The following is a 20,900-nucleotide window of genomic DNA, read 5'->3' on the forward strand; positions in this document are numbered from 1 at the left end:
TGATTAGATTTGTGTGTAGACACACATCTTGGAAAAACAAGCTGTAGTTGTGTATATGAGGTGGGATGAGAATGAGGGCCGGGAACCCCGTTTGGTAATTCCAGCATCATCCAAGTAAAGAATGAGTGTATCTTTGACTATGAGAGTGGTAGTTGCAACTATAAGGATTGAATCTCATGGAAAGGTAAGCAGTGACAGTCAAATGGACAGGATTTGGTGAGGGATGAGATATGTAGGTGGTGACAGAGACCTGCTGACCTGATGAAGCAGTCACTCAGTTACCAACCCTGGAGGGGATATCATGACTTTGTTTGTTGGCATGATGAATTTGAGATGCCTCTGGAACATCCAGTGTGGGTATTGAGGTGGAGTTGGGTGGTGAAGAGCTTGGAGGAGATATCTCATGGCCTATAATATGTGTGACAGACTTTGGTGTACCATGAATGAGAGTGATTTAAGAGACTGTGGACTGAGAAAAGAAAACCTGTGGTCTAGCACCAGGTTTTAATTCATTTATCACTTAATTGGAAGGAGTGGGCCAGAATAGGAGAAAAACCAGAAATGTGATGTCACTACCAAAGTAGAAAGATTTTTCAAGGAGGAACTAACAACAGTGCCAATGCTGTTGAGATTAGGTAATAAATGTTCTTTGGCCTTGTCCATTTATTCAATGAATATTTATTGATGAGGGTACAATATTAAAGTCAAAGCCATGTTTTTCATATTCTAAGGGTAAAAGAAACCTTGAATTAAGAAACATGAAAGAGATGGCGGAATGAAGTGAAGGCATGTCTGGAAAGGCATCTTTCCATTTTGGAAAGGGTGGCCAGTGCAGGCATCTCTGATATGATCACATTTGAAAGTTCCTAAATGCAGTGCAGGAGAAAGCCATGCAAAAATGTGGAGGAAAGCACCCAGGCATCAGGAACCATGTGAGAAGGACCACAAGCTAGAATTGTGCTTAGGAATTCTGACCAATAACAAGAGGGCCAGTGCAGCTGGAGGAGAGGAAGGAGAAGTTTGGGGAAATAGCCATAGGTGGCTATTCTACTCTTGACTTCTCTTCTCAGAAGAAAATCCTATCATGGGCTCCTGGAGCCACAGGGACATTCTAGAGGAGGAGGACCCCTCTCTGAGTCTTAAGCAGTCCTACCCACCCTACACTTCCCTATGACCTTCTTCATTGCTCCTGTCACTTCCTTGTTCCTGAGGCTGTAGATGACAGGGTTCAGCATGGGTGTGAGGACTGTATAAAAGATAGACACTACATCATCCTGGCCAGGAGAGTGGTAAGATGCAGGTAACATATAGGTATACACAAGAGGCCCATAGAAGAGGTTGACAACTGTTAAGTGGGAGGAGCAGGTGGCTAGGGCCTTCTGACGCCCCTCCACGGAGTGCATCCCAAGCACTGCTGCCAGAATGAGGGCATAGGAGGTGGTGATGAAGGCAATGGGCAGCAGAAGGACCACCACACCTGTCACAAAGAGCACTTGCTCATAGGCTGCTGTGTCAGCACAGGCCAGCCTCAGCAGCGAAGGCACCTCACAGAAAAAGTGTGCAATCTTCCTTGAGCCACAATAGGGGAACTGTAGGGTCAATGCTGTCTGGACAGAGGCATTGATGGATCCACCCAGCCAGGAGGCAGCCACCATGAACAGACAGGTCTGGTGGCTCATGAGTGATGGGTAGCGCAGAGGGTTGCAGATGGCCACGTAGCGGTCATAGGCCATGAGGGCCAGCAGGAGGCATTCAGCGGCCCCAAGGAACATGAAGAAAAACATTTGTGCCCCACAGCCCACAAATGAGATGCTAGTCCAACCAAAGAGGAAACCTGCTATCATCTTGGGGACGGTGACTGAGGTGAAGAAGATGTCCAGGAAAGACAACTGGCTGAGGAGGAAATACATGGGTGTGTGGAGCCGGGCATCAGCCCAGATCAAGAGGACCATGGCAGTGTTGCCAGCCATTGCTAGTGTGTAGACTACCACAACCATGCTGAAGAGGAACAGGTGCATTGGACTGTCATTGAAAAGACTTGTGAGGACAAAGCCGATGGTAGAGGAGTGGTTCCAGGGCCCTCTACTTGTCTCCTGCCAAGCCTCACTGTAGGGAGGAAGGAAACCAACTTATCAAGGGCTCAGAAGCATCCACTCTGAGTTTGAGAGAAGGTGATGGATGAGAACAGCAAAGGGCAACAAGTAAGCTGGCACAGAGGCTGTGGGAGTTCTTCTTAATACTCTTGCAAATTTTTGTAGGTTTGGCATCATTTCATGTTGAAAAATACTCTAAAAGATATAGCATGCAGCCAAAGCAGTGCTCAGAGGGGAAGTTATAATGCAGAATGTGTATGTTAAAAAAGAGGAAAGACTGAAAACCAATGATCAAAGTTTCCATCTTAAAAAGTTAGAAAAAGAAACACAATGCATTAGAATACCCCATGTTTTGGGAGCGTTAAATGGTTAACAATATGTGTAGGATGCTTAGGGTACAGGCAGGCAGGAGGCATATGGTGTTTGTCAGCAGCTGATAACACCACAACTGTTACCACTTTAATAACTCATTTTAATAACCCTGAGCCTCTGCTTATCTCTCTATATTAAATGGGTCATGATACTTGCTATTGAATAAGAAAAGAATACGTTTTGCATAATAGGTTCAATAAGTATTAGAACACTTCCCTTTGTCACTTAAGCAAATTCGTTTTGCAAAATAATCATACAATCAACAATTTTACCCACCTGCAAAGAGCTCCTAGTCCCTCCCCCTTGGAGACTCCCCTTCTACAAGTCTTGTTCTCAGAAACCTTGTGTTTGTTGTGATGGTGCTCCTCCACTGCACACTGGATCTCCCTACTTCGACTGGGTATTCTTATGACTAAGGACTCTGTCCTTTCCTTCTTTTATATTTCTCCACAGAAATGAGTTTGCATGGTCTCTGGTCAATGCTTATGGGATGTGTGTGGTGAATAGATGAAAGAAACACAACCTTGCCCACATAAACGCTATTACCTTTGTGGCTGTCTTTTGGTATTGCCAACTGGATTCAACACCCCTTTGGTGGGAGCTGTGCATAAGTAACTGTTCCTAGAAATTATTGATTGTCCTGACACTATCAATTTCTCCCTTTGTGGCAGTTTCTCAGTATTAACACACACACATCTGCATCGCCATGTTTGAGATACGTGTGTGCATATGTGTGTCTCAGAATAATTAAGGTGATTCTTTTTCTTTCAGATTGGTCACTGGGGGAAGAGGATATATTTTTCCATTACTGCCATCTCTAGCTTGCCTAGATGTGAACTGGTACCCTCTAGGTATTAAACATACACTAGAATGAATTAAAAAAGGAATCCTCGATGTAAACAATACATTTTATGTTGTCAGGTATGCCAACACCTAATCTTAATTCTCTCTCCCATGAATTTTCTCTACTGGTATGATTTTTTTTCTATTCCCCTAGAGTTTAACTGTGTTTTTTCTTTTTAAAATAAAACACAGGCTTGGTTTTTATAATTCAAGATATCTCATTTATGGAGAAAGATAGTGTTGAAAAACAAAAACCAAAAATCAAACAACTGTCAGATATTTTCAATGCTGGAAAATTTGACAGAAGTTGTGGAATTAGGGGTACCCGGGTGGCTTGGTGGTTGGGTGTCTGCCTTTGGCTCAGGTCATGATCCCGGAGTCCTGGGATCGAGTACCGTATCGGGCTCCCCTCGGGGAGCCTGCTTCTCCCTCTGCCTGTGTCTCTGCCTCTCTTTCTATGTCTCTCGTGAATAAGTAAATAAAATCTTAAAAAAAAGAAAGTGTGGAATTGCCCATGGTCAAACATTGGGCCTCATGAATGGGGGTGAGGATTTTAAATTATTTCCCTATCTCTTGACCTCCCATCTTTCCCTTACTCACCTCACATTGTCCCAATGTGCAGTCTCCATCAGGAGGTTCAGCCTCTTGTTGACTTTTCTCTTTCTTCCATGTCCTTCCTGGGCTCCAAGTTGTAGCTCAGAAACTGAAAGAGTCCCTTGGGAAGTCCACACGGAAGGCTGTGAAAGCTGAGGCCATACATCCATCTCATTTCAGCAAGGCACCTCTGAAAGCTTCCTGTTTCCCCCTGAGAGCTCTGTTTTCCACAGCATGCTTTAACCACCTTCACTGCAAATAGGGTGAGTTGTTGCCTCTTCCTAGCACCCCTTTACCCACTTCAGAATGCTGTGACTGCTAAGCTTTTATAACTGAGTTTGCCCTATTTTCTTACCCACAGAGACTAGGATTGCAGTCTTTCATAGATGAGTTCTTACGATGTAACTATTTTTTTGAGATTTACAGGATATGTATGCTGGGAGGACATGTTACTTAGCCCCCAAACTTCAAATCCCAGATGAAGTGATGGCATTTAGATTTGGTCCTCAAATCTGCACATCAGAATTATCTAAGGACCTTCAGAAACTACTAATGTATGTGCCTCATCTTCAGAATTAGTGATTTAATTGGTCTATGATATGGCCAGGTCTTCGGAAGGCCAAAAAGGTTTCCAGGTGATTCTAATCTACAGACAAATCCAGACATCACTGACTACAGATTTCACAAACAGAGGAATGGCAGATATGCCAACTGTTGATGCCTATATCTCCTTAGATCAGAACATGGTCCCTGGATCAGCAGCATCAGCTGCTTCTTCAAAATGCAAAAATCACAGTCCCCACACAGATTTATCAAATCAGAAACACTGGGTGGTGGCTCAGAACTGTTTTTATTTTTTATTTATTTATTTTTTTAATAATAAATTTATTTTTTATGGTGTTCAATTTGCCAACATACAGAATAACACCCAGAACTGTTTTTAACAAGCCCTGCAGTTGGTCCGATATTTGCTAATGTTTGAGAACCACCCTAATACAGAGTTTGTCAACCAGGACTGATTTCCCCCATTGCCCAGGGACATTTGTCGATGGCTGAAAGCATTTTTGGTTGTTATAACTCAGAAGTAGGGATGGCATATAGTGTGAAGAAGCCAGGGATTCTGTTAAACACCCTACAATGACAGGATAGCCCCCGAATCAAAAATTAATCAGCCTAAAATGTCCATAGTGCCAAGATTGGGAAAGCTTGCTATTAATTGCACTGGCTTCCTAGGCAATTTTGGCCTAAATTTATGTTCCCTGGGGGTGTTTTTTTTTTAAAAGGTTTTATTTATTATTCAAGAGAGAGGCAGAGACATAGGCAAAGGGAAAAAGTCTCCATGTGGGAAGCCTGATGCAGGGCTTGATCCCAAGACCCCAGGATCACAACCCGAGCCAAATGCAGGTGCTCAACCACTGAGCCACCCAGGTGGCCTCCCTGGATGTATTTTTATTCTATGTCCTGCGGAACAGTGAGATGACTGTTGCATATTGTGGCAGCTGAATGAGGTTGTTGAATGATTAAGTGAATGAACACGACTCACGATAGAAGTGAAGGGAAAGACCAAAGCTCATACAGTTCACTAAAGGAGGTGCTTTTAAAATAGTAAAGGTTCACATCTACTTAGAGCTTGAAAACAACCTTAGCTCAGGTCTTACAGGATTCATACAGACATGGCCAGGTGTTTCCTAAGCAATGGACAGCCTGGCACAGTCAATTCTTTTGATGAGTATTTAGGTTTGTGGGATGTGCACATCTGGCAGGGATTTTTTTCTTTAATAACACAAGGGTGGTGGTGGGCTCTCATGGATGTGGCTCAGACTCTATGAGGGAAAAACTGCCACTGTGTAATACTTGCTATTGGTCTGATTTATGGATGATCTTTCCAAAGTTCTGCTGACTTGTTTCATGTTCTGTAGCCATGGCCAAAATCTGAACTCAGTGTCAGGGAGACAATGAAAGTGACTGGCCTGTGAGTAGTTTTCTCACCTGTTGAGACAGGCCAGGGGGGTAGACTGCCTGGGGGAGAGGTAAGAATCTCTGTTCGACCACCTAACATGGCATTGGAATTTCATCTGGATACACAAATGGTTTTAATATTACTACCCACTAGCCTACTATGTGCCAGGGTTGTGCTCGGTGTGCCAAATGCATGTGTTCTTGGTAGGCATTGTTATCTGCACTTTACAGAGTTAAAAGCCAAGATTCAGAGATAGCAGATACCAGAGTAGAGGGTTCAAATCCAATCTGACCAGAAGCTACTACTTGTTGCACAATGTTATTTTGTTTTGACAACATTCTGACAACAGCTCTCTAAAAAAATGTCTTCAAAATTGGTGCACAACTGGCCACCAGATGCCAGTGTAACTCAATTAATTAATTGTAGAAACACTGGTTAGTAGACCTACTTTAACTACAAGCTGAGTAATTTATAGGCTGTACTCAAATAAAACCTATATGGAAACATCTAAAGAAACTTCTTACATATCATCAAGAGAAAAGAAGATGGAGGGCAGTTAACCACTCTTCTTAGTTATTCTGCGCTAGTACTTTAACACAGTCCCTATGATTAATGGATATAAAATGAGATATCTTGACAGAGAAGGTTGCTTTCTTTTAAAATAGCTGATTGAAAAAGATTGTGGCTCCTCTTCCTTTGGGATTCTTTACAAATAGGGGAGCAAGATCCTTACCTGTGCAGACACCTGAGGCCTTGAAACTGGACAGGATGTTTTCCAAAACCACGAGCCAGTGATTCTCTCCTTGCTGGCTCCTAAGTATTGCCTAAGTTTTTCTGTGCAGATAATTAAATAGCTTCAGAAAGAAGACATGGCATAGATTGAAAAGAATTCTAAATAAACACAAATGTTAAGGTCTGAGATAAAGTTCATGTTTGTGGACAAGTGGTGGCTCCTATGGAAAAACACATGACCACATCCTCAGCCATAATGCAGTATCTGCAGGGGCTCCAGGGCCCCCACACTATTGTTTCAAAGCTTTATATACACAGGGTATTTATGGGAAGGCTTAAACATCATTGGTTAGATCAACATAGTGTCATCTCTGTGTCTAGGGGAAACTGCTCCCCAGTCAGCATCTTCCCTCCCTCCCTCTTCTCTTTCCTCTCTCCCTCCCTTCCTTCCTCTCTTCCTTCATCTCTCTTCCTCCATCTTCTTTTCCCTTCCTTCAAAATGTCTACTGAAGTTGATATTAGCTATAGCTTTTTTGCCCGTTAGGCAAAATAGGTTTTGCTCTAATGGGTTTTTATTCCTCAATTCTAAAAGTAATCACAATGACAAGCAAACTAATATATATCTCCTATTTTGTATTAAACACTTAACACATTATCTCAACTTATCCACATACTAGTATAATGAAAAAGATAATACGTCATTATTTTACACATGACAAAATAGAAGTTCAGAAGATTTACTAGCTTTAGTGTTCAAGGTCATCTTGCGATGTGATCTCAGGTCTGGGTCATGGTGAAGCCTATGACTTCCTTGGTCTACACTGTGGCCAGCATGTACTATGGGCACCCAGCCAGTCCTAGGTGGATATGTGAGAATTTAGGTCATGTTAATATGCACCCCCCCCCAAACACACAGCTGTTTGGTGGTTATGTTTATACAGTCCTAATATGAAGAATGAAGAAATGAATTTGGTCTATTTCTCAACAAAATTAATCAGATATCTGTGTTCTAAACAATAATGAAACCCTATCTCTGAATAATATAAAACAGGTTATAAAATATGGTCCACATCCACTATCTCATTCCTTGATTATTTCATTTTTTTCTTTAGGCAATTGTATACCAGAGAGTCAAATGTTTGCTGCTGTTGTTGAATATGCACAGATCACAGAGATAAGATTGTTGTGCTCTCAGAATTTATGAACTCAAATAACATACAGAAAAATGAGATAAATGCTATTATCCCATTTTGCAGAGATGGAAATTGAGACTCTAAAAGGAAAGCATCTTGCCCAGGGGAACTGAGTTTGGGATCAGTAATGGCTCCCACATCTGCCAACTGTACTCATATTTTAACCAGATCTAAACCTTTTCTTTTTTTGTTGAAGAACTTTTATTCATTCATTCTTGCCTTTACTCATTCAAAACATATTTCTTAATCACTGATCATAACCTGATGCAATGTTTGTCTTCTATCTCCTACAGCTGAAAGTTGTTTGTGGAACATCACAAGTTTTGATCCTGTGAGATCTAATAACAACCACGCATTTCTCTTTTGACATTTATATGTTGAAATCTTGCCTGTCTCAAGTCCTCAAATAGTCATGGAGAGCGTGTAAGCTAAAGGCTCTGGAGAAAGAATCTGTTTTCTTCACCGAGCATAGGCCTCTCCAGGTTACTTTCTATGGTTCACTGACCCCTACTCTACTATGCTACCAGAAAAAGTACAGTCAGTAACTGTTGTATCTATGCACACTGATGTCACCATGGATTTTCAGGGGGAAATGAAATATTATGAATTTATTTTCCAAAAGTGCAGGACCTTTTTATTCAGCCTCATTGTCCAATTTCCCTTAATGTTTTATTTTTTTTTAATTTTAATTTTTTTTTAAAATTTATGATAGTCACACACACAGAGAGAGAGAGAGAGGCAGAAACACAGGCAGAGGGAGAAGCAGGCTCCATGCACCGGGAGCCTGATGTGGGATTCAATCCCGGGTCTCCAGGATCGCGCCCTGGGCCAAAGGCAGGTGCCAAACTGCTGCACCACCCAGGGATCCCTCCCTTAATGTTTTAAAGTGCTACGAGCATCACCATAGCTAAGACCATGAAGTCATATTCCTTCTTACTTTATTGTGGTTCTTCTAGCCTGAGCTTCAGCTATCCTCAGTCTCCATAATCATGAACTAACTTGAGATCCAGGGAACTATTAGTGAGATAAAAGTGATTAACAGGCTTCAAGGATGCTGCTCTCTACCGACTGAATAATCCCTGTGAATAACCCACCTGTACATGACTTCTGTGTAAGGTTAGTCTACTACTAAAGTCAGGGAAATCTCTGTTTACTGCTTTGTACTTGATTCTTCCTGGTATCTCTGCTTTTCGTTTTTTTTTTTTTTTTTTATGATAGTCATACAGAGAGAAAGAGAGAGAGGCAGAGACACAGGCAGAGGGAGAAGCAGGCTCCATGCACCGGGAGCCCGACGTGGGATTCGATCCCGGGTCTCCAGGATCGCGCCCTGGGCCAAAGGCAGGCGCCAAACCGCTGCGCCACACAGGGATCCCTATCTCTGCTTTTCATATGCGATCTTACTCTTTGTGTATCCAACATTGCTTATTAAGTGTCTCCAAGAGTGGGCTTATATTGTGAGACTCATGGACTATACCCTTGAGCTGTTCTAGTTTGGTAGGAATCATAAGACCACAAGATCATATGATCCAGCTCTCTGCACATGAAAAGTCCAAGCTACCTAAAAGAAAGGACTGCTCTGGTACATTCCAGAGTCTCCTTGGGCTGGTATAAAAAGAAGTTTATGTCCAGCCACAGTTTTTTCAAAAAGTATTGTATATATTTTAGGTGCACAATTTGCTGATTTGATATATGTATGCATTGTGAAATAATCACCACAATCAAGCTAATTAGCCAGGTAACAGTATTGTTACCTATGGTCACCATGTTATACATTAGAACTCCAGAATTTATTAATCTTGCATAACTGAAACCTTGTGTCCCTTGACCAACATCTTCCATCCCCATCCCCAGCTCCTATGACCCAGCAATAGCATTTCTAGGTATTTATCCAAAGGAATTGAAGTTAGGGTCTTGAAGAGACACCTGCACTCCTGGTGTTCATTGCAGCATTCTTCATAATAGTGAAAAGATGGAAACAACTTAAATGTCTATTGAGTGAAAGGATAAAAAGTGTGACTTTGATATATATGCAATGGAGTATTATTCAACCATAATCTTCCTTTCTCCATTTGCTTTTATATTCCTTGGTTTCTTCTTCTGCTGCTGCTGCTGCTTCTTTTTAAGATTTTTTTAATTTATTCATGAGAGACAGAGAGGCAGAGACACAGGCAGAGAGAGAAGCAGGCTCCCTGCGGGGAGCCCGATGTGGGACTCGAACCCAGGACTCCAGGATCATGCCCTGAGCCAAAGGCAGACACTCAATCAGTGATTCTGGCATCCCAAGATTTTCTTTTATAAGCAATGTCTACACCCAACACAAGGCTCAAACTCACAACCCCAAGATCAAGTTGTTCTTAGTAGGACAGATCATCTCAGGAGGGAGTAACAAAGCCAGCTTCTGTCCTCTGTTACTGAACACCCACACATTTTAAACCTTGTCTTTACAAGCTTGTTTTCCATTGCTCTTCAACACATCCTCCCTCCCCTCAGTAAGCCTTAATTTCTTTAAAAACAACGCCTCAGTAATTTTTGATGATGACAGAAGCAGTGGTGACTTCTGGGCTTTTCAATTACAAGGGGTTTTTTTTTTTTCTCCCATTGCATAATTTGGTTTATTAAGCTAACAGTAGCCTATATATATAGGCTCTATTCTTGTACCTATTCCAACTGTCTTCCTCCCATTTTGGCATTGCCAGGTTTCTGAACCTACGTCTAAACTCTTACATTAATTACTACTAGAATTCTTCATAGGTGAGTACTTGAGCATTCCTATATCAAATCCAGTAATTCTTGGGGCACCCTGATGGTACAGTCAGTGGAGTGTCTGACTCTGGGTTTCAGCTTAGGTCCTGATCTCCAGGTGGTGGGATTGGGCCCCCAGTTGGGCTCCATGCTCATTTTAAAGTCTGCTTCAGATTCTCTCTCCCTCTCCCTCTGCCCTTCCTGCTCATTCTCTCTCTAAATTAAGTAAATAAATCTTTAAAAAATAAAATAAAATAGAGTGATTCTCATATTTTTCATATACATTGAAGTATTTTGTCACTGTGATATTTTAAAATCTGCATTATAAGCCTTCTGGTCACTTCTATTATTATTCTTAATGCTATTAATAGGTTACCATTTGTTGTGTACCTACCATGTGTCTGTCATTCATTCAGTCATGATTTTTACATGCTCACACCAACCATATAAATTATGGATTATTACATCTGTGGATCACATGGAGGCTCAGAAAGTTTAAGCAACTTTCTCAAGCCTACACTATCAGCAGGATGCAGAACCAAGATTTTAAATAAGGAATGTCATTCTTCAAAGTCTCATTTGGTGAGGAGTGCATTTTTTTTGGAGGATTTGCCACTGGGTTTATGTTTCCCAAACCAAATCAGAAAACATTCATTTTACCACAAGTGAAAGCCATTTACTCAAATGTTTAGGGAAGAATTGAGAGTTTTCAAGAGTAATCACTGCAGTCTGACTTTAGCTTTAGCTGACTGGTTTGAGAGCTAGAGTGTTCAAGTCCAGCACAGCAAAGTAGATAGCTGCAAAACTGAGGATGCACAAAATCCTGATCTTTGAAATAAGCCTGCAGATGGAACAACTCCTAAGTACTATTTTTAAAATATCAAACCAAAAATTTTGCATACATAAATATTGTGTGAACACTCAAACTTTGCCTGTAGCTGTATAAATTACCAACACATTCAGAAAACATTTTGATCCATTAAGTTTGGGAATTTCTGCTAAAGCAATTATTAATAAGGATAGTAAAGCTGTGTGCATAAATATATTCTATATAGCTTAGCCTATATTCATACAAAATGGGATAAAAAGTAAATGCCTAGCTATAGGGAAACAGGAAAATAAATTTTGTTAGGTCCATCCCGTGGTGTAGCATTAATCCTTTGAAAATGACACATACTTAAAATCTGTAGCAACATAAGGGGAATCTTATGAAAATAATGCAATTATGAAATAGAATATAAAACTATAATTGCAATGATAAAACTGCATATTTTATACAGAAAAAAATGGAAGAGTGTTTTAAATTTTGAGATGATGGGTGATGGGTTTTTCTTTTACCTTTAATTTCTCTTTTTATTACTATAATACTTATTAAGTAGTAAATGCAATAATATAAATTGATTATCTTCAGTCAATCAATCATTAATAATATTTGAAATGTCAGGCTGTTTACCTGGAAAGTTGACCTGAACAGGCTGTTTACCTATACAGTTATAATCTGCCAGAAAAGGTGTTTTTGTTCTAGCTCATTCGTAAGGAATTGAGCTATTTGTTGTATGGTCTTACACTGGAGCTTCAAGCTGTTTGTTGTATGGTCTTACACTGGAGAGGGCTCAGATAATTATTTTTGTTTATTCATATGAAATGGCTCTCCAGACTTTAAATTAATGGTGGGGAAAACCAAATCCCAGAAAGGCGAAGCTATTTTCCATGGTGGTTCAGGCTGTGTCTATAGAGAACTGAGAGAACCTGACACTTCTGTCTGAATGGAGGCAGACGAACCCTGAAGCTGACCACACAAACCCATGCACATGTCCAACTGCTCTGAACTGTGTGTTTTTTGGGGAAGTCAAGAGATGACTTCCGAGCACTGTCTCCCAGCCCGTGCTGTCAGATCACACCTGGTGGGTGGCTCTGAGTCACAGAAACGTTACCTGGGCAGACAGCGTGAATTCAAGATCATCAGCTCCCACTGAAAACCACTGTATGGAGGGCATTATTAGAGCAGCCCCTGGGACCCAGCTCCACTGAGGACCCCGGGAACCCAAAGTTCCAAGGCCCTCCTGGGGTCTGTATAATCAGGGAGCTCACTACCTGTTGATGCTTTCTTATGGATAATTAAATGATTTTCTTTAAACATTGAGGTATAATTAGCATACAGTCTCATATAAGTCTCAGGTGTATGATGTAATGATTCAACAATTCTATATATTTCTTTTTTTTTCAATTCTCTATATTTCTTAGTGCTCACCCATTTCACCTCCCTTCACCTCCCCTCTGCAACCACCACTTTGTTCTCTGTATTTAAGAGTCTATTTTTTGTCTTGTCTTTTTCAAGTGTTTTGTTTCATACATTCCACATTTAGGAAATCACGTGGTATTTGTTTCTCTATTTGACTTATTTCACTTAGAATAATACCCTCTAGGTATCCATGTTGTTGCAAATGGCAAGATTTCATTCTTTATTATGGCTAGATAATACTCATTGTGTATGTCTGTGTTTGTGAATATATAGAAGATCTCACACTTTCTTTGTCCACTCATCTATTGATGGACACTTGAATTGTTCCATATTTTGGCTATTATTAATAATGCTGCAATAAACACAGGTGCATATATATTTTTGAATTAGTATTTTCATTTTGGGGGGTAAACACCTAGAAATGGAATTGCTATAAAAACCATTTCAAGTAAAATTAATATACAATGTAATATTAGTTTCAGGTATGAAATATAATGATTCCATAATTCTACACACTTCTCAGTGCTTATCAAAATAAGTATACTCTCAGTCCCCCTTTTTAAATTGAATTATTTTTCCTAAAAAATCAGTCTATTTTTTAGATCTGCCCTACGACCCAGCAATTGCACTGTTGGGGATTTACCCCAAAGATTCAGATGCAATGAAACGCCGGGACACCTGTACCCCGATGTTTCTAGCAGCAATGTCCACAATAGCCACACTGTGGAAGGAGCCTCGGTGTCCATCGAAAGATGAATGGATAAAGAAGATGTGGTCTCTGTATACAATGGAATATTACTCAGCCATTAGAAACGACAAATACCCACCATTTGCTTCAATGTGGATGGAACTGGAGGGTATTATGCTGAGTGAAATAAGTCAATTGAAGAATGACAAACATTATATGGTCTCATTCATTTGGGGAATATAAAAAATAGTGACAGGGAATAAAGAGGAAAGGAGAAAAAATGAGTGGGAAATATCAGAAAGAGAGACAGAACATGAGAGACTCCTAACTCTGGGAAACGAACTAGGGGTGGTGGAAGGGGAGGTGGGCGGGAGGTGGGGGTGACTGGGTGATGGGTGCTGAAGGGGGCACTTGATGGGATGAGCACTGGGTGTTATTCTATATGTTGGCAAATTGAACACCAATAAAAAATAAATTCACAAAAAAAATCAGTCTATTTTTTAATTTAAATTCAATTAACCAACATATAGCACATCATTAGTTTCCAATGTAGTGTTCAACAATTCATCTGTTGCGCATAACAACCAGTACGCATCACATCATGGGCTCTCATTAATACTTATCACCCAATTATACCATCCTTCCACCCACCTCCCCTGCAGCAACCCTTAGTTTGTTTCCTAAAGTTAGGAGTCTCTTGTAGTTTGTCTCCCTCTCTAATTTCTTCCCATTCAGTTTTCCCTCCCTCCCCCTATGATATTCTGTGTTGTTTCTTATATTTCATATATGAGTGACATCATATGATAATTGTCTTTTTCTGATTGACTTCTTTCATTTAGCTCAATACCCTCCAGGTCCAACCACATTGATGTAAATGGTAAGTATTCATCCTTTCTGATGGTTGAGTAATATTCCATTTTATATATACACTGTATCTTCTTTATCCACTCATTGCTGCTATCAACATTGGGGTGCAGGTGCCCCTTTTGGATCACTACATTTGTATCTTTGGGGTAATTACTAGTAGTGCAATTGCTGGGTCATAGGGTAGCTCTATTTTTAGCTTCTTGAGGAACCTCTATACTGTTTTTCAGAGGGGCTGCACCAGCTTGCATTCCCACCAACAATGTAAAAGGGTTCCCCTTTTTCCACATCCTGGCCAACATTTCTTGTTTCCTGTCTTGTTAATTACAGCCATTCTGACTGGTGTGAGGTGGTATCTCATTATAGTTTTGATTTGCATTTCCCTGATTATGAGTGATGTTGAGCATCTTTTCATGTGTCTGTTGGCCATTTATATGTCTACTTTGGAGAAATGTCTGTTCATGTCTTCTGCCCATTTCTTGACCGGATTCTTTGGTTTTTTTGGGTGTGAGTTTGATCAGTTCTTTATAGAACTTGGTTACTAGTCCTTTATTTGATGCACCATTAGTAAATATCTTCTCCCAAATTACTGGGGATTGTATGCCTAACACTTTCATTTCCTATCATCTCAGGCAGTGGTTTCATCAATGTCTTAACCTCCATCTCTCAACCACACAATAAACTGTCTTGTTATCTTGACCTGACTTATACCTACTTTCTGGGATATGTGTGGGATTTTCAACTGTGCCATAGGATCAAGGGCTGTGAGCTAAAACAGACTCTCAAGTGGCATAGGAATTATCCCGCAGCACTGCGCCTTTTCACCCCATAGCCCTCTGAGCTCCAGGTTGGCTGTGAATACTGAGGACTCACTACATGTTCTCCTAAAGCACAACTGCTTCAATTTGGAGGGACACCCACCTTACAGGGGCTGCACAACCATAGACTGAGGTAAGCTATATCAGCTCAATCATCTAGTAAATTTTCTCCACATCCATGTCCATAACTGCAATGAGGAATCTTGCTGTCACAGCATCTTTTTCCTGCTGACCAGCCTACTCTTGAGAACCTTGGCCTTCTTTTGCAAAGGACTGTCAAATCAACAAGTCCATTTTCCCCAGATTTAAAGATATGCAAGTGCCCTCCCACTTCCCCTATGCACATTCTATGTTCTCATATTTATTCTAAGGAAGCCTGAGTGAATGGCACTCCCAGAAATCCTGATGGGCAGGTAGGCAAAGAAAAGAGTAGAGAGGTGGATCTATGTTTAAAGAGAGCCAATCCTAAGTTGTAATTGGAAATGTAGTGTGTCCCTGTTTGGCACTTCCCCTGAGCATTCTGTGCTCTGTTTTCTCAGGTAGAGCACTAAGGGGGCATAATCACTGTTTTCTAAAGTTCTTCTCTCACTTGATTAGACAATCATGTTGAGATCTGGAAGAAATTCAAGCAACGAACAGAAAAAAAGAATTAATTAATGTCTGGGGAAAAATACCCAAAGGATGAATGCCACAGGAGGCCCCACAGCAGTTACAGAACTGCAATTATTGATTCCATCAGGTGTTTCCCCTGCCTGATGCACAGTGTTCTATTTATTCTTTATTTCCTGGAGAGTCACAACCCAGTTACAATGTGGCATCCATCAATTGTGATGTGTTTTCTTCCATGAATATTATATAAATCATTGGGGAGATTCTCCATAAAGTATAGGCTTTTTCTGAGGTAGTATCTACTGGGAATAAACATGTTTATAAATTGGCTGTTATACTGGAACCAATAATCTGGTCTTTGCCCAGCATGAAGTGAAGTTAACATTCAGATCAGGTGTTTGCTGTACCTTCTTCAGAAGTTCATGTGGTTTTCACTTCCACAGGCTTTCCACTGGGTGTATGGATTCTATACACATAATCTGAACAAAAACATTGGTTCTATAAGGAGGCAGTTAACAAGAGTTGAGACTAGAGGCCTCACTCTAGTCTGGGAGACAGGCATTGGGGCCAACAGGGAGGAAATGTCACCAGGCCATCTCTGTCCCTACCTGCTCCACCTTTCCTCCTTCAACTTCATCCCATATGCTGCATTGCTAATTTGATTCTCAGTCAAGGTGAGAAAGGGGAGTATGATTGTAAGTGTGGGTGGTCCTGGGTTCAGTGGGAGGTGAAAGGGTCAGAAAGTCTGGATGGGAGGGACAAGAAGAGGAAAACATAGCTATGTTGGTTTACACAGATAAGAGAGAGCATATGGATTCTGGTATAACTGGTCTAAATGGAACTCTGTGCTTGTTATCCATTTGATCTTGGGCACATGAAATAACCTCTGTGCTGGAGTCCTCCATCTGCAAAGTAACACCTACACACCGTTATGAGAGTAATTAATAAGTGCAAAGTACTTAAAACAGTGACCTCCTCTAACTATCACTGTTTCAGCTCTTATTAACTGTTCTATATATTGACCCTTGTTTTGTGCAGAAATTTATTTGAGATTTAAGCATTAATTATTATTTTCCATTCAATTTTTGGTGAAAAACAATGTAATTCTGTTATCATCTTGTTTCAGAAAAGAATCAGGCAGGATTAAACCTAAACCATCCAAATCAAATGAAATCAGCCTCCAGAGATTAGATAATAGATCCCCTCATGCATTCCAGCATGTGTCAATTCTGACTTATGTGAAGCCAATTTATGATTATGTTCTAGGAAAATCAAGAGTAATTTTCCCTGTAGGTGGATCTCTACAATTAATCAGATTCAAGAAAGAAATATCACAATTGTCCATAGAAAGATGAATGGATAAAGAAGATGTGGTTTATGTATACAATGGAATATTACTCAGCCATTAGGAACGACAAATACCCACCATTTGCTTCAACGTGGATGGAACTGGAGGGTATTATGCTGAGTGAAATAAGTCAGTCGGAGGAGGACAAAAATTATATGGTCTCATTCATTCGGGGAATATAAAAAATAGTGAAAGGGAATAAAGGGGAAAGGAGAAGAAATGAGTGGGAAATATCAGAAAGGGAGACAGAACATGAGTAACTCCTAACTCTGGGAAAGGAACTAGGGGTGGTGGGGGGGGCGGTGACTGGGTGACAGGCACTGAGGGAGCACTTGATGGGATGGACACTGGGTGTTATTCTATATGTTGGCAAATTGAATACCCGCAGTGGCTCTGCAGGCCTCGGCCCCCGGCGCGCAGGTCCGCGTCGGTCCCGGGAAGTGTGAGGGGCCCCGGGGTGGCTGTGCGAGAGGCACCTGGCCCTCCCTGTGGCGTGGCGGATGCCTGGGAGGGACTGGGAGGGGGACAGCGGGCCTCGGGGGCCTCATGGAGGCGTGGCGAGGCGGGCCAACACCCTTTGGGCCGCCAGGGTGCCAGGACTCGGGGTGCTCAGGGGAGGAATGGTGGGACCTGTTCGCGGAGGGGGGTTGCTGTGGGGCCTCCTACGGGTCAGGTCTGCCCCCGGCTCAGGGAGGGTGCGGGTCCCCTCCAGCGGGGGTCAGGGAGGGTGCGGAACCCATCTGCGCCCGCTCCAAGGGGTTTGGATGCAGGCACCTTGCAACGTCAGGGCAGGGCCTTGGGGCAGTGGCTTGAGGGCCTGGGCTGCTGGGTCCCAGGGGCCCCTCCAAGGTCCTTGGTTCTCCCTCCTCCCCCGTCCCCCCCTGCCCCCCTTCTCCCCTCCCTAAGCTCCCCCGTGCTCGCAGGGAGCACACCCGCCCCCCCCCCCTTGATCCCTATCAGGTGAGTATGGCTATTTCTAAAACTTTTGAATTTTGAAAGTGTTCCCCTTTCTCCACATCTTCTCCAACATTTTTTGTTACCTGTCTGGTTAATGTTCCCCATTCTCACCGGTGTGAGGTGGTATCTCATTGTGCTTTCGATCTGTATTTCCCTGATGGCCAGTGATGCGGAGCATTGTCTCCTGTGCTTGTTGCCCATGTCTATGTCTTCCTGTGTGACGTTTCTGTTCGTGTCTTTTGCCCATTTCAGGGTTGGACTGTTGGTTTCTTTGCTCTTGAGTTGAATAAGTTCTTTAGAGATCTTAAATAACTGGCCCTTTATCTGACGGGTCATTTGTACATATCTTCTCCCAGTCTGGAGGTTGTCTTTTAGTTTTGTTGAGTTTTTCTTTTGCTGTGTGGAAGCGGCTCATCTTGATGAAGTCCCAGCGGGCCATTTTCGCTTTTGTTTCTCTGGCCTTCATGGCTGATGTAATTTGCAAGAAGTTGCTGTGGCCCAGTTCAAGAAGGGTGTTGCCTGTGTTCTCCCCTAGGATTTTGGTGTAATCTTGTCTCACATTTAGATCCTTCATCTATTTTGAGTTTATCTTTGTGTCCGGTGTGTGAGAGAATGGTCCAGTTTTATTCTTCTGCGTGTGGCTGTCCAATGTTCCCAGCAGAATTTATTGAAGAGTCTGTCTTTGTTCCAGTGGATGGTCTTTCCTGCCTGGTTGAATATATGGTCTTGACCATAGAGTTGAGGGTCTACTTCTGGATTTCTCTCTTCTGTTCCATTGATCTGTGTGTCTGTTTTTGTGCCAGTACCACACTGTCTTGATGAGCACAGCTTTGTAGCACAACCTGAATTCCGGCATTGTGATGCCGCCAGCTGTGGTTTTCTTTTCTCATATTGCCCTGGCCATTCGGGGTCTTTTCTGATTCCACACTGATCTTCTGATGATTTGTTCCAGCTCTCTGAAGAGAGCCCGTGGTATTTTTGAAGGGATTGCATTAAATGTGTAAATTGCCCTGGGTCACGTTGACATTTTCCCAATATATTAATTCTTCAAAACCATGAACATGGAATAGTTTTTCCATCTTTTTGTGTCTTCCTCAATTTCTTTGAGACGTGTTCTGTGGTTTTTCAGGTAAAGATCCTTTACCTCTTTGGTTAGGTGTATTCCTAGGTATCTCATGCTTTTGGGTGCAATTGTCAATGGGACCGACTCCTTCATTTTTCTTTCTTCAGTCTCATCGTTAGCGAATAGAGAGGCCACTGATTTCTGGGCATTATTTGGTATCCTGTCACGCTGCCGAATTTGCTGTATCAGTTCTAGCAATCTTGGGGTGGAGTCTTTTGTGTTTTCTAGGTACAGTATTGTGTCGTCGGTGAAGAGGGAGAGTTTGACTACTTCTTTGCTGATTTCAATGTCTTTTATTTCTTTTTGTTGCCTGATTTCTGAGGCCGTGACGTCTAGTAGTATGTTGAGTAGCTGTGGTGAGAGTGGACATCCCTGTATCATTCCTGATCTTTGGGGAAAGGCTCCCAGTGTTTCTGCATTGAGGATGATAATTTGCCATGGGCTTTCCTTTCCATAGATGGCTTTGGAGATGCTGAGGAACGTTCCCTCTGTCCCTACACTCTGTAGCATTTGGATCAGGAATGGATGCCGTATTTTGTCAAATGCTTTCTCTGCATCTATGGGAGGATCATCTGGTTCTTGTTTTTTCTCTTGCTGATCTGATCAATCAGATTGACTGCTTTACGACTGTTGGGCCAGCCTTGCATCCCGGGGATAAATCCCACTTGGTCATGGCGAGTAACTTCTTAATGTACCGTTGGATCCTATTGGCTCGTATCTTGTTGAGAATGTTTGCATCCATGTTCATTGGGGATATCGGTTTATAATTCTCCTTTCTGGTGGGGTCTTTGTCTGGTTTTGGACTTAAGGTGATGCTGGCCTCATAGAACAAGTTTGGAAGCATCACCTCTCTTTCTATCTTTCAGAACCGCTTTAGTAGAAATAGGTACAGTCTCTTCTTTTAACGTTTGATAGAATTCCCCAGGGAAGCCATCCGGCCCTGGGAGGTTTGTGCCTCAGGAGGGTATTGATGATGACTGCTTCAGTTTACTCCCTGGTTATTGGCCTGTTCTGGTTTTCTGTGTCTTCCTGTTCCAGTTTTGGTAGTTTGCGGTTTTCCAGAAATGTGTCCATTTCTTCTCGATTGCCCAATTTATTGGCGTATAGCTGCTCAGAAAGAGTTTTTAAAATCGTTTGTATTTCCTTGGTGTTGGTGGTGATCTCTCCTTTCTCATTCATGATTTTATTGATTTGAGCCTTTTCTCTCTTCTTTTTAATAAGGCTGGCTGATGGTTTCTCTCTCTTCTTAGTTCTTTCAAAGAACCACCTCCTGGTTTTGTTGATCTGTTCCACAGCTCTTCTGCTCTCTATTTCACTGAGTTCTCAAATTTTTATTAACCGTCGTCTTCTGCTGGGTGAAGGTTTCATTTGCTGCTCCTTCTCCAGCTCCTTTATGTGCAGGTTAGCTTTTGTATTTGAGTTCTTTCCAGTGTTTGGATGGTCACTTGTATTGCGATGTATTTCTCCCTCGGGACCACTTTTGCTGTGTCCCAAAGATTTTGAACGGTTGGTTGTATGCTCATTCCGTGAATCTTTTTAAGTCTTCTGTCATTTCCTGGTTGACCCTTTGAACTTTTAGCAGGATGGTCCTTAACCTGCACGTGTTTGAAATCCTTGCAGACTTCTTCTTCTGGTTTAGTTCTAGTTTCAAAGCATCATGGTCTGAAAATACACAGGGGACGATCCCAGTCTTTTGGTATCAGTTACGACCTGATTTGTGAC

General features: G+C 41.8%; 1 protein-coding gene across 1 annotated transcript; it reads right to left on the reverse strand.

Annotated features, from left to right (window-relative positions):
- Positions 1-1,139: 1,139 nt before the first annotated feature.
- On the reverse strand, positions 1,140-19,851 carry LOC121488721 (olfactory receptor 56-like). Its single transcript, XM_041751054.1, has 2 exons — positions 19,844-19,851; positions 1,140-2,106 (listed from the first exon to the last, which is right to left on the reverse strand). The coding sequence occupies exons 1-2, from the start codon at positions 19,849-19,851 to the stop codon at positions 1,140-1,142; spliced, it is 975 nt and encodes a 324-aa protein (XP_041606988.1).
- Between the last annotated feature and the right edge of the window lie 1,049 nt (positions 19,852-20,900).

This window comes from Vulpes lagopus, chromosome 4 (assembly GCF_018345385.1).
Source record: "Vulpes lagopus strain Blue_001 chromosome 4, ASM1834538v1, whole genome shotgun sequence".
Lineage (NCBI taxonomy): Eukaryota > Metazoa > Chordata > Mammalia > Carnivora > Canidae > Vulpes > Vulpes lagopus.